The sequence below is a fragment of the Dermacentor albipictus genome, chromosome 1 (genome assembly GCF_038994185.2).
Source record: "Dermacentor albipictus isolate Rhodes 1998 colony chromosome 1, USDA_Dalb.pri_finalv2, whole genome shotgun sequence".
Lineage (NCBI taxonomy): Eukaryota > Metazoa > Arthropoda > Arachnida > Ixodida > Ixodidae > Dermacentor > Dermacentor albipictus.
In genome coordinates, this window is record NC_091821.1 from 138,551,237 (window position 1) to 138,564,235 (window position 12,999).

The following is a 12,999-nucleotide window of genomic DNA, read 5'->3' on the forward strand; positions in this document are numbered from 1 at the left end:
ATGGCGGGCTCGAAGCCCTGACAGTACTTACAAGTGTTTTTGAAATCGTACACGGCAGAATTTCCATGCTTCGTGCCATCGAAGAAAGGGGAGAAGTGTGGATTCTGCACCACGTGTGCCTGGGATGTGAACATCTCGCATGACGGCAAATCTGACATCAAGGTCCACATCGCTTAGAAAAAGCGTCAGGGATATGTGCGAGCCGCGAACAGCCAGCCAAGCCTAGTAAGTTTTGTACGCAGCGACGATGACCTCGGTGTGATTCGTGCAGAATGCCTGTTCGTGGCGTTTTTAGTTGAACACAGCATCCCGCTGAGTGTCAGCAATCACGCCGGACCACTTTTCCAGAAGATGTTCCCCAAGTGTGAAGAAGCGAAACGCTACGCCAGTGGACAAACAAAGACTACGTCAATTGTTCGGGAAATGGCCGCCAACGTGGAGAATCCTTTGCTGGATGCCCTAAAACAGCAAGTATTTTCAATGGCTGTGGATGGCAGTAACAATAGGGATACGCAGCTTACCCTATTGTTGCGACATATTTCGTTAAAGAAACAAGTAGAGTCGAAAGCCTCCTTCTTTGCCTCGGGACTATCCAAGAGGAAGCGACGGTTCACAAGATTGCAAATCTGGTTCTGGACGAGATGATGTCTCGGAATTTGCTTGTTGGAAACCTGTTGGCTATGTTTTTGGACAATGCCAGTGTCATGATCGGCAAGAAAAACAGTGTTTCTACTGTATTGAGAGAGTCTCAACCAAGTTTGATAGGGGTTGGTTGCCCGTGCCATCTCATCAACTTGGCTGCCCAAAAAGGAATCTTCCTTTAAAGGTTGATGAGGCTTTGGTTGACATTTTTTTTTTTACCTAGAGAAAAGCTTGATACTGAAAGTTAGACTTAAACAGTTCCAGAAAATGCATGCTGAGGTCAGAAAGATGTTGAAGTATTCGCTGACACATTGGCTGTCATTGGGAAAGTGTTTGAAGAGGCTGCTCGACCAGTGGCAACCACTAGTCAGCTTTTTTTTTATCTGAAACAAAGCAGTGCACCAAGCAGAGCTTGTTTTTGGAGTCATACCAAATTCCAAAGACTTCGTCACAAACCCTCAAGAACCCTGCACTGACCCCAAAGTCTGTTACACATCTTCACAAGACTGCTGCAGGCTTTGGGAAAAAAAGCACCGATGGCGATGAACTCTCGCTAAAGAGAAAAGGAGCTCATTCTAGACCTCAAGCAAAAAAACTGAAACTTCATACCAAAAATTCTGGGGAAGCTAGCCACGTGACTTGTGAGGAGCGCCTGTTTTATTTTTTGTCATCAGAGCTAAACAGGGCATGCTGTCTTTTTCTCCAAAATGCTATACCGCTTTTTGAGAAGGCAAACTGCCTTTTTCAGGCACAGGCTCCTCAGATTCATGTACTGAGGGGCCTCTTGAACCACCTTATTGAGCATCTCCTGACTAGATTTGTGTGCCCAGGTGTTGCCAAGGCATGTCATTAATTGCTGGAAGTTGACTATGGAGCTGCAGAGAACCAGAAAGGTGATGAAGACATAGCAAGGTGCCTACCAACTGGGAAAACCGGGAATTCTCGGGGAGTTTGAATAGTCTTGAAATACTTGGGGAAAACTCAGGGAATTTGTGCTTGTATCATGGAAATTTGGGTGTAATTATTTTGAAAGAGAACGAAAGTCGCGGTATTGCTGGCTCGAGTAACAGAGAGGACTCGTGAAAAATCTACTTTGACGCTGTGTCGTCGGCTGGAGGAGTTGCCAGTGTACAGTCAACGACCGACTTTGCGGACGCCTGATAATTCGGACAGCTTCGCGGCACCATCACCTACCCCATAAAGTCAGTGTATTAGAACATCTGAAATTCCGGACGCAAGGACTCTTCGCTGTCCGATTCCTGACATTTCCTGACATTGATTTCCTGACATTTTGCTTGACCGCAGGTACAAAATCGCATTAATCAAAGCCACCACCGCCGCCGTTTTCATTACCTCGCCCCCTCAAACCAGCGCTCTCGCATGCAGATCCGTTAGCAGCAGTAGCCACCACCGCGGCAACGCTAGGCCTAGCTGCTTCGACGTCCGCTACCAAGCTTTTTGCTGTTCGATGCCGTGTTTTTTCATTAAAACAATTGTGCAAATAAAAAAAAACTGTTTAACGCAGTGAAAAGCAACACTGAGGCGTTGTGCATATGTGAGAACAGTTGAGGTTTGCTTAAAAGCTGTTGTGAGAGAATATTACTTGTGAGGAAGTTCTGGCCTCATACGAATGAGCTTGCTATCAATTGATAGAAATAGCTCATGTTGAAAATATTTGCTTCTGCATGCATGTCCTTTCTAATCGTATTTTAGAATGTTCAAGTCGACTCGCAATGGGTTTTACCTTTTTTTCGAAGGTATTTTATTTGCTATGCATTTCAATATTTTATTTGCTATGCATTTCACTAATCCCTCCCTTTTGTTTTCTTTACACTATTCCTTACTATTAAAACTGGATTAAGTAGTTTTTCTTTGTTTTTAAGATACTTACTAGAGAGTGACAGCATCGGGTGACATGGTGTCAGCCCGCCTTGACATAAAACAAAGTTCTCTGTCACCCAGCGAATTTTGCGAAGCCACTTGGGGAAAACCTGGAAAACTCAGGGAATTTAGAAATGTCAACTTGGTAGACACCCTGACATAGTCATTGGCAGCACAACCTACTCTGTGGTTGAGACACTGAGCTGCATCGAGAGAGAGCAGTTCTTCTCTGTTGTATGTCAGTACTTAACGGCAGCATGCAATTACATTCACCACAAATTTCCACTAGAAAATGTCAATCTCAAGACGGCTGAAGTTGGTCAAGTACAAGCTCTGGAAACTGCTTCATTTAAGAGCGTACGTCATTTTATTATGGCATTCCCTGCTGTCTTACCTCAGCAGAGTGGCGAATCAAAAGAAGAAGCAATCGACGCACTTGAAGTCGAGTTTGCCAACTTGCAAGTGTATCAGGTTCCAGCTGACATATTGAATGAGCCAAGGTGCGACGTGCAGTGGTCGCAGTTAGGAAGCGTTCGAAGTGTCAACGGATTGCTCAGGTTCCACAGAATTTCAATGGTTATGCTGGCTATTCTCTCCATTCCCCACAGCAATGCTGAATGTGAGAGAATATTCCACACTGTGAACAAAACTTGAACGGAGTTTCACTCATCTGTGTCTGAGAAAACACTTGAAAGTCTGCTGATGGTCAAGGGGCACCAGAGTGGTACTTGCTTTGAGCAAACCTACACGGAAAAGTTTCTGAAGCAGGCAAAGTCGGCAACAGCAAAATCATTGCAAAAATAAATTGTGCCCCAGTGGAGTTTTCGCCCTTTGCTCTCCGAGACACGGATTTCACTTGTGGTTGTGAAAACGTGAGTAAGCTTGTCGCAAAAGGTAAATCCCTTTTAAAAAAAGAAGAAAGTCCTGCCATGCACCGCAAAACACCGTGTTCCAAAAGTTATCTTGCTCCAAGCAAACCGTGAAGGCGACGGCGAATCAACTAACAATACTCGGTCTGCCAACTGTCACTAGACATGCTGGCGCCGTTGGGCTGTTGAGGCGGTGCATTGTTGTCTTTACAAAGCGAGTCGTCGCAGTGGGCTGGGAAGGGTTCGGAGATCGCTTCTCAAAAGATCGCCAGCCCCCGCAGGCCGATTGTAACAGCATGAAACAAGCGCTGTGAGGTTTCTGGAATAATATTTTAACAGTCCATGTTGACTTAATATTTGCCTTTAGTGCCCCTTTAAACGGTGTTCAAATTTTGTGATGTTTGAATGAAAGGGAGTGTTAAATATTTAAATTAATTTGAATATTCTATAATTCAAAGCAGTTTCATTTGTTGAGGAGTTACATGCATTCATTTTTGTCTGCATTGAGCCAACGTTCAACAACAAAGGGCAGGCAGTGATAAATAACATGCAATACAAGGAATATATTGTTGAAGCTTGCTAGCACATTGTATATCGCTGTTTCCTATATACGAATAAGGACACATTGCTGCTAACTGGAGGGTATATAATTTGTGGTGGGTGTAGAGAGGTGTAAAATTCCCGGCAGGCAAACATTCCAAAAGTTGTTGCATCATACATCTGTCCTCAGCTTCAGTTTCCACTCTCCTCTTCGTTGTTTTCATGAAGCTTCTTACACTCTACAGTTTCATTTTTGTCCTTCCTGACATGCTATGGTATTACACTGCCAATCGTGGTCATCCCAGCCATTCCAGATGATCACTAATAATTTGCAGTATTCAGGTGTCTTGTTGCTTTCACATTTTTATCACATGCCCAGAAATGGCAGCTGTGAACCTTGGATGCCCTTCTTCTCTTGTATCATTTGTCCATGCTAAACATTGAGAAGACAGCTCACCTCAGATTGTGGTTTTTAAAAGCTTTGTTCACCATACTGTGGAACTATCACTGCTGTTCAACAGAATTGGCCTTTTTATACAGAATCATATTGCTGGGAGATTGAATGCATTGTTAGCTAGGAGGCAGGTGCCTGCTTCATAGACTTCTTAGTTTGAGAAATGCTTTCTTGCTACTGCTGCTGCTCTAGCATGCACTTGCACCCACCTTGAAATTGACGTGCATCAAGGTGAATTACTTTATTTCTGACGATTCCTCTTTGTTTGGTAATGCTCGTAACAGTTTATCATGACTGCATACAAACTGGCTCAAATTCAGATGCCCTTCAACCTGTACATTTATCTCTGGGCAATATGGTGCAGGAAAACAAATCCCAATACCATTTCCACATTCCGCCTGCTTCTTAGTGTAAAAAGTGATGCTATTATAAGCAATAAAAACTTTGATACTCTCAGGCATCCCTGTCGCTAATGTTGCGATCTTCTTTTCAAGCCTTTTCTGCAAGAACTCCTGTACATTCATGATCAATGACAGAGAACAACTGAGCTCTTTTTACCCTTACTTTTTAATTTCAGCAGAGTCTAAATGCCGCAGTGTATTGTTGTGAAGGTGGAATGATGAAATTAGGAAATTTGCAGGCACAAGTTGGAATCAGCTAGCGCATGACAGGGGTAATAGGAGATTGCTGGGAGGAGCCTTCATCATGCAGTGGACATAAAAATAGGCCATATGATGATGATGATCCGTGTGATACTGCTGGCTCGATTTTATAGAGCACATATATTGCCTTGTTTATGTGGCAGGTATGGCATGTTTGAATTTTCCACATAGTGTCATCTTTTATATGGTTCCAAGCAAACCTTTCAGGATTTTCCAAAGGAATTTTTTCGTCATGCCTGTCAGACTCACATGTATCAGACGTATTGAATTTATGTTCCTTTGGAGCATCAAGCTGTTCTTGCAATACTTTATACCTTAATACTTCTTCACTGTCTAAAGTGGTGAATGCATGCATCCAGATTGCAGTAGCTGGCCAGCTGCAACATTAGTGTGAATGAGGACACCTTTCAGGGTATAAAACAAACTCCCAAACATCTTTTCTCAAATATCTGTGGAGATTTGGCTTCTCTCGTCATACCATTGGTGAAAAAAATGCGCAGTTGACAACTATGGATGAGCAAGGCCATCCACCTGTAGTGGCTTCGCTTCTCATCAGATTTGTCTAAAATACGCCTGTACGGTGTGCAATATTGAAGCAAAGCTTTCTTTGTGAACCCTCCTGGATTTTCCTGACCACGGCTGGATGCTCCTGCCTTGCTGAGTTGCTCACACTTTTAAAAAAATAATTTAATTACATGTCTGATGGTAGTATTGAACGTTGGTCCCCCAGTACATCAGCCCGATCCTCTAACATACCTTTGTTGTGCCAATGCCAATTACTAGCTATTTGAGATGATTGCTTTATAGGTCACATTGCACAGCATGAGTGTGTGAGAGCACATAGTTTCCTTTACACCAAATATGCAGGAATGAAGTGGGCAAATTTATAGCATTTGATTAATCACTTCGCAAAAGCTTTGCTTCGCATAGATTCCGAAATGGATCTGCATTTTTTTCTTTTTCTTTTCTTTTTTATTTTTAGGGTTGCTATTGAAGGCAGTAGCAAAACTGAGTTCCCAAGATAATTTGCAGGACCTTTGACAAGCAGCTCAAACCATTTCCACGTGTTCTGTGCTGAACATATTCTTAGGCTTTTCACTCAGTTTTTGTTTTTCCACCAACTGTATAGGCCTATTCATAGACTAAGGAAGAAAGTTGGCCTAGTTGGTGCAGTTGCCTTGGCTGTTATATTTTACCTGGAGCAAAAACGATCAGAGAAAAGGACAAAGGTGGACAAGTAAAAACACTACACAAGAATGACACTTTATTAAAATTATGAAAGAAAGAAATTATGATCCACCCGACTGTAGCATAAAAAGTTTTGTCCTGGTCCGAGGATCGAACCCGGGACCAACTACTTTCTAGGGCAGTCACTCTAGCGTCTGAGCTAACCAACAGGCCAGCAGATCGAAGAGCAAGGCCAAATTAACCGTCAACTCAAAGCACAGAGACACTGAATATTACAAATTGGCTCTGTGGAAGCCCACAAGGTGGAACAAAATTCATGAAAGGGAAAATTGTCATCCACTTGACTGAAGCACAAAGCTACAAAGGATACCGATATGAGTTTCTTAGAAAGATTCACAGTTGAAGAAAAATTTGTCCTGATCTGGGGATCCAACCTGGGACCAGCGCCTTTCCGGAGTGGTTACTCTACCATCTACTCTCTGCCACCTACCATATGTCTAATGCATTGACAGCTGCATTGGAGGAAGTAATAATCTCGCTATAGAAAACACAGCAGAAAACAACCACAGACTTCATTTCTGTGAAGCCTTCTTAGGCTCACAGTTGTGCTAAGCATGTAGTACTAACATTTTGCCAGAATGGGGGGGGGTTCACAAATTAGTATGTGCAGTCTCTTTCACATTTTTTTTTTTTTTTTTTTTGCAGTCCTTGACTGAGTGTGGTAGGCTGTTACATTGGATTTGGCTTACTTATTACCTATCTGTCCTTCTGGTCTTGCAATGTTTGCTGAGTGCAGGAAACATCATGAATTTTGGCTCCCCCTTCAACTTCATCAAGCGACGTTTTTCTTGTACAGGGTTGAGGCAGCACAGCTCCGAGACAAAAAAAAAAAAAGAAGGCAGGGTCACATTCACCTCAGACAATGAAGGAGACATCTGCTGTGCCCATACTTGTTCATGTTGTCATGTATGGCAGATCGTGCACAGATATACTGTGCCTCCGAAACACCTCTTTCTTTTTGTGCTTTGCTGGATTTTGTACAGCGTACTAGAGAGTGAAAAACTCCATATATGTATGGACTACTTGGGAAAACTTAATGTGCATCTGAGGTTGCTGTCTGCATTCCCTACATTCAGGCTGTAATGGTGCCTCAAGGAGGGGGCCAGATGTGGATCTTTGGGGGAGAGTTTGCCAGTCCAACAAAGTCACAGTTTTACCACTACAAGGACCTGTGGGTCTACCATATTGCAAGCCGGAGCTGGGAGCAGGTGAATGCTCCAAGAGGGCCCAGCGCACGCAGTGGTCATCGCATGGTGCAAGTGGGTCGTCAGCTGCTGCTTTTTGGTGGCTTTCATGAGAGCACCAGGTCAGTTTTATAGCGTAAATCACAATGATATCCCCACATACTATACTATGTGCATGCTTAATACTTTGTGCTGAAAAACAAAGATTGTGAGGTAGTGGGGAATACGTGCAAGGTTTTGCTTCAGTGGTATGATATTCCATTGGCCGTTGCAAAACTATCAAAAGGCTTTGTGCTGCTAAGCGTGCTACATTTTTTTGAAGAAAAGGGAAAGAGCAATGTGAAAAAATGTAGGTTCAGCCGAGGTCCTTGGTGCTATGTATATTGTAATATATCTCTGCTTGACTGGTTGTTACAATGCACTGTTTGTTATTCACTGTCCCCCCAACCATTAAAAAAGAAAAAACGACCGCAGTACATCTAGGGTTGGCACATATTTTTCAACTATTTCTTTTTATTCTTCTGCCCACCTTTTTCAAGTGCTTTTTTTTCTATTCAACCCAATTCCCTCAGGGTAGCATGTAGGTGAATATACATCGGCTAAACACTGTGCTTTTCTGTAAAGAGCTTTCCTCAAATACAGCTGGGAAGTGAATGTGCTCACACTTTCACATTTTAGTGGTAACAAGAGGTGCACAAGCTAACACAGGTGGTCCCGACTAAATCAGAGATTGAAAGATTGACTTTTTAAAAAAAGACCGCGCATGGTTTGCTGCCGCCGTCAAATTTGTAGCTCTCTCCATGTTGAGAATTAGCCCTCTTCATGTTGAAAATTAGCCTGTCTTACAGATAAAGACTTCTGTCTCAAAAATGACGTCGTCTTTGTCCATAAGCCATGCTGAATTTTCAACATGAACCCATGCCAACAAGCTCATTACCCTATTTGTAACACTTCGTTGCGCTTCTTGCACCTTCACTTGCCATCTCTAAGTGGAACCGTCTGGCACTGTCTTCTTGCGGCATTCCCATCAGCGTAGGCTTACTTCTACCACAAAGGCCGGCCCTTGATCAATTACAACTGTAAATTTTAACAGATAGAGCACCATTGTATCTGCCCGAGTGCTTCTTAAGCATGTTATCACTTTGGGATAAATTCTACTGCTGTCTTACTCACATGCACTTTTAGGAATGAATTGCATTATTATCACAAGCTGCACACTCCGGACAAGTGCATGTGCGCATGCACTGCACAAAATTGTACAAAATACAATTGTCTTATTACTAGTCCAGAATGAAATGTGGCATGCAACACCTGACTTTGCAGTCACGGCAAATATAGGCTGCTGCTTTAGGAGTAAAACCATGTCAAACATTGCGCTCAGGTGTCACTGAAATGTTAGATTTTCTTAAAACTGTTTAAGGCAAAGCTTTCATTGGCTCTTTTCGTGGGTCTGGCATTCATTGTTTTCTCGCTGAATAGATCTATAGATATGTTAAAGATCCCCTTGTGGTCAGAATTAATCCAGAGTCGCCCACTACGGTGTGCCTCATAACAAAATCGTTGTTTTGGCACGTAAAACCCCAGAATTCAATTGTATTCAATTCTGCCTGGTCAACTTGTTGCCGACATATTACGATCAGCTGTTTAACGGCACATTGTAATGTAAACGTTGCCGATCATGTTTACGCGTGATTTGCAGTACAAGTGCGCTGATGGTGGCACGGTGCATGTCCGGATATACAGGCTGGTTTACTTCCACACTATGTCCGTTTCTACCTTATCCTAAATAAAAACACTGTAGAAAGCTCTTCGACCCATGCAAGGCGCATTGCGGTCTCGCATCCGAGCGACGCAAGCTTTTAAGGTTAATATTGCAATCAAAACCCACTTCGCTGCGCTAGCGACTTGCAACATTAGTGTGAAAAACATAAGAAAAAAAGAACGGGAAAAAAAGTAATCATTTGTGGGTTCGACACGTCCTTGGGAAATTGGTGAATCGATCAATTCCCACTTTTTACAATCCCAAAGCACTGTCCGAGACTGCTGGAAGTTTCAGATAAGCTTCAGATAGGCATACATATTTTATATTTCAAATTATCGATATATCCGGTATCGAATGTATATAAACAACTTAAGCCACTGGGTTTGTGCCCATTCTTGGCCATTCCCCCAGAATGGATGTGCTACTGTGACACAAGGAGTATGAACCCTTGAAGGGTCCCTGAAACACTTATAAGTAATAATAAAATGACATCACTATTAAATTACGTCGCCTCACGAATATTGTGCCTCAAAAATTTTTCTAATCTTCTGATGTTAGACGCAGTAATCGGACTGATCAGTGTCTTACTCTCCTTCAATTTACACTAGTCTGCTGAAAGCTACTCAGGAGACTGCAAAAGGGTGCAAGGGAGTAATGTCTCTCTGGGCCCGCCAAAAGGTTGAAAGCGAGACGGCTCGTGTCGGCACCTCGTGGCAGCCGCGGTATCCACACTGCACTTTTCCATCTGTGAAGCCAGGTGCAGCAATGTGCAACTGTCATGTTTTGACTGGCAGTGCAAAGATTAAATTATTTTTCTGTATTTTTGAGATTGCAGGCACATATCTTTGAATTATTTCATCATGGCAGTAGTCAGTACATGTGCTTACATTAGATACACATTTTGTGAGCAAATGAATTAGTTTAGCTTCAATTCCATAAGCCGACTTACACCCTTGGATTTCAGCATGTAATGTGAAATATTTGTGTCACAAAAGCTTTCTGTGTGCTTTATGCCAACAAAAAGTTTAAATTTCTAGATGCTGTACTATGTTGTTTAGCCAATTTCCTACAGCACAGTACACCAACAAGGGAATGCTGTTGTTACCTTTAGTTAAGCATTTTTTCCAGCGAGTGTCCAGGCAAATTTGTTTCCAGCTTGCTCTTCCTGCATCAGACACAGCTAGCGGTTGTCTAGTGATCTTCCCAAGAACCTCACGCTGATGGCAGCGCTGGTATAGCCAATGGAGCAGCTCGAAGCCAATAATGTCTTACAAAACAAAGTAGCATTCAAGAATGACTGGCTTGAAGTCGCATTAGTTTCACTCAGTAATTAAAATGCTGATTAGTGAAATTTATTTGTGGAGTTGCCTGATAGCAGTGATTTGTTGTGAATTTTTTGTCCTCCTTATATGTGCAATATGAAAGTGCATAATCAGTACATCTGTGGCAGATGGTTAAAAAATGTGTTCAAATTAAAAAGAAATGGGCTTCATGTGCAGGTGCTATAATAGTATATTGAGGATGAATATTTTGATTTTGATAGCAATTAATCATTTTGTGCTGATAAACATAAATGTTGCTCTTTCATTTAACATGTTCACTGCAACAGCACATTTGATAGCAATTAATCATTGTGTGCTGGTAAACATAAATGTTGCTCTTTCATTTAACATGTTCACTGCAACAGCGCATTTTGGAGTCCCGATTTCTGTGCTTGGTGACCCACTAGTGGGTCACTTGTCATATTTCTGTGGTGCGTCTTGACCTATTAGTGAGTCCGCCAAGTAGTGTGCTGCTTTCAAACTTCCTCGAGGTGCAGGGAGATGGCTCCATGATGCGTCAAATCAGAAGCAACAAGAATGTCTTGTTTTTGATGATTTCTAGCAAAGATGTTCCTTGTGCACTGCAGGAAAGCCCGGTACAGCCACATACTGGGAATGACGGACATTACTCACGTCATAGTGATTGTGTTAAACATTGTCATGTGCATTATAAAAGTGGTTAATAAGAACTGTTAAATACATCAATTTTAGGTAACTGTTATGAATCGTAATGAACCGGTTTAAGCCAGTTTGAACTCAAACCAGACCACAATGTCTGAATATAACCTGAACCAAACTGAAGCGATTTCCAGTTCAACACCATGTGGACCACTGCTAAATGAAGGCAAGATGGCAACGCACACAGTCACATTGTTCTCAAACTTGTCATTGATGTTTTTTTTTTCACTGAGAGGCACCATGATTCAGAACTAACCAGCTCAACAACAAGCCTTAACCAGACCAGAAAATTACCAGTCAAGTAAAATGCAAGCCTTGCTAGAGATCTAGCAAAGAATGAGTTACAGGTTTGGTCTGCTTGCTGGAGACATTTATTATGGAAGTTTTATCTATTACAGAGCACCCTGTACTTCATTATACTGAAGGGACACTTCGTTTTTGTTAATTTGCTTTTTCTTAGAAAAGCTGCCACAGTTGCTTTGTGAACTGTGTGTTGTTAGTTGGCAGCGAGCCTACACTTTTGGCTCTTGTTGGCAGGGACTACCGTTACTTCAACGATGTGTACCTGTTCAACTTGGATCTCCGAGCGTGGACCAAAGTGGAGTGCAGCAACTCTGGGCCTTCACCGCGTTCTGGCTGCCAGCTGTTGCCAGTGGCTGAAGGAAAAGTTCTTCTTTATGGTGGCTATTCACGTGAAAAAGTCAAAAAGGACTTGGATGAGGGAAAGGCTCACGCAGACATGTTCCTTCTCCAGGCCGATAGTGAGTGCTAAAAGCCCCTCATATTGGCAGATTAAGTGATTCCTCAAGTGTTTGCCACACTTTCAGCCTACGGGGTGAAATGTATGATGCTCATTGCCAAATGCATTTGCCAGTAAGTGTATGTGCCAAAGTTGCTTCACTTTAAGGGGCTGACAACTGGCCAGAATGTGTTGTGAGATGCTGATGGAAATGAAATGATCATGGTTTATAGTGATAGAATCCATCATGCTGTTTGCAATTTAATAGGAATTAGAATTTTAAATTGGCAAAGAAAGTCTGAAGAATCAGTAAGTGGCATGGCCTGGTGGGGAAATCTTGGTACTTCGAATGTTTTGTATGAGATTACTGTGCATGAGTCGGCTGTTATTAAGCACAGCATACTTATTACATAAAACTGCAGTTCATCTATCATTAAATGGTTGCGTCTTTATTCTATGCGTATTATGAAGTAAAGAAAGTTCACGCTAACGAGCGGCACTCATGCCCCACAATGCATGGCAGCACGCATCTTGTATGCACCTGAGTTTGCGAGTAAGTACCCAGAATTGTGTGGTTTCCCTGTGAGACACAAAATGCCATCAACTAGTTATGCTGTAAATGGATGCCAGCACTACAATATTAGCACACGCGGGGCTATGACAACACGCTGAACTGCGTATCACGTGCAAAGCGTCATTTTGCTTTTGAGAAATTAACATTGCTTGGCTAAAAAACACTCTTGATGGTTTAAAGGGTCCCTCACTAGGTCTGGCCATTTTTCGCTGACAAGGGCAATGCATACTATGCGTGCTCACGATCGTGTCTGCTAAGAATGACATCACTACGTACCGTGGAAAGAGCTAAAATTTGAAACTAAACATCGTTTGCCCTTCTCCTTGTGGGTGCCACGCTTCAAGACGAGGGTATGACGTATATCACCAAGTGCACCTAGTACATGTTTATGATGTGATGTCGCTCATAGTTGCAAGAAATATAGGCTTCCATTTCGTCTGCTTG

The 12,999-nt window shown here is 42.5% G+C and overlaps 1 protein-coding gene across 2 annotated transcripts in view; it reads left to right on the forward strand.

Annotated features, from left to right (window-relative positions):
* Window positions 1-12,999, forward strand: part of LOC135911827 (kelch domain-containing protein 4) — a 55,713-nt gene that overhangs the window by 18,625 nt on the left and 24,089 nt on the right. For both annotated transcript variants that reach the window (XM_065444170.1, XM_065444171.2), the window contains exons 5-6: window positions 7,373-7,602; window positions 11,780-12,003. In XM_065444170.1, coding sequence (XP_065300242.1) covers window positions 7,373-7,602; window positions 11,780-12,003 — 454 coding nt within the window. The remainder of the gene's footprint in view (window positions 1-7,372; window positions 7,603-11,779; window positions 12,004-12,999) is intronic.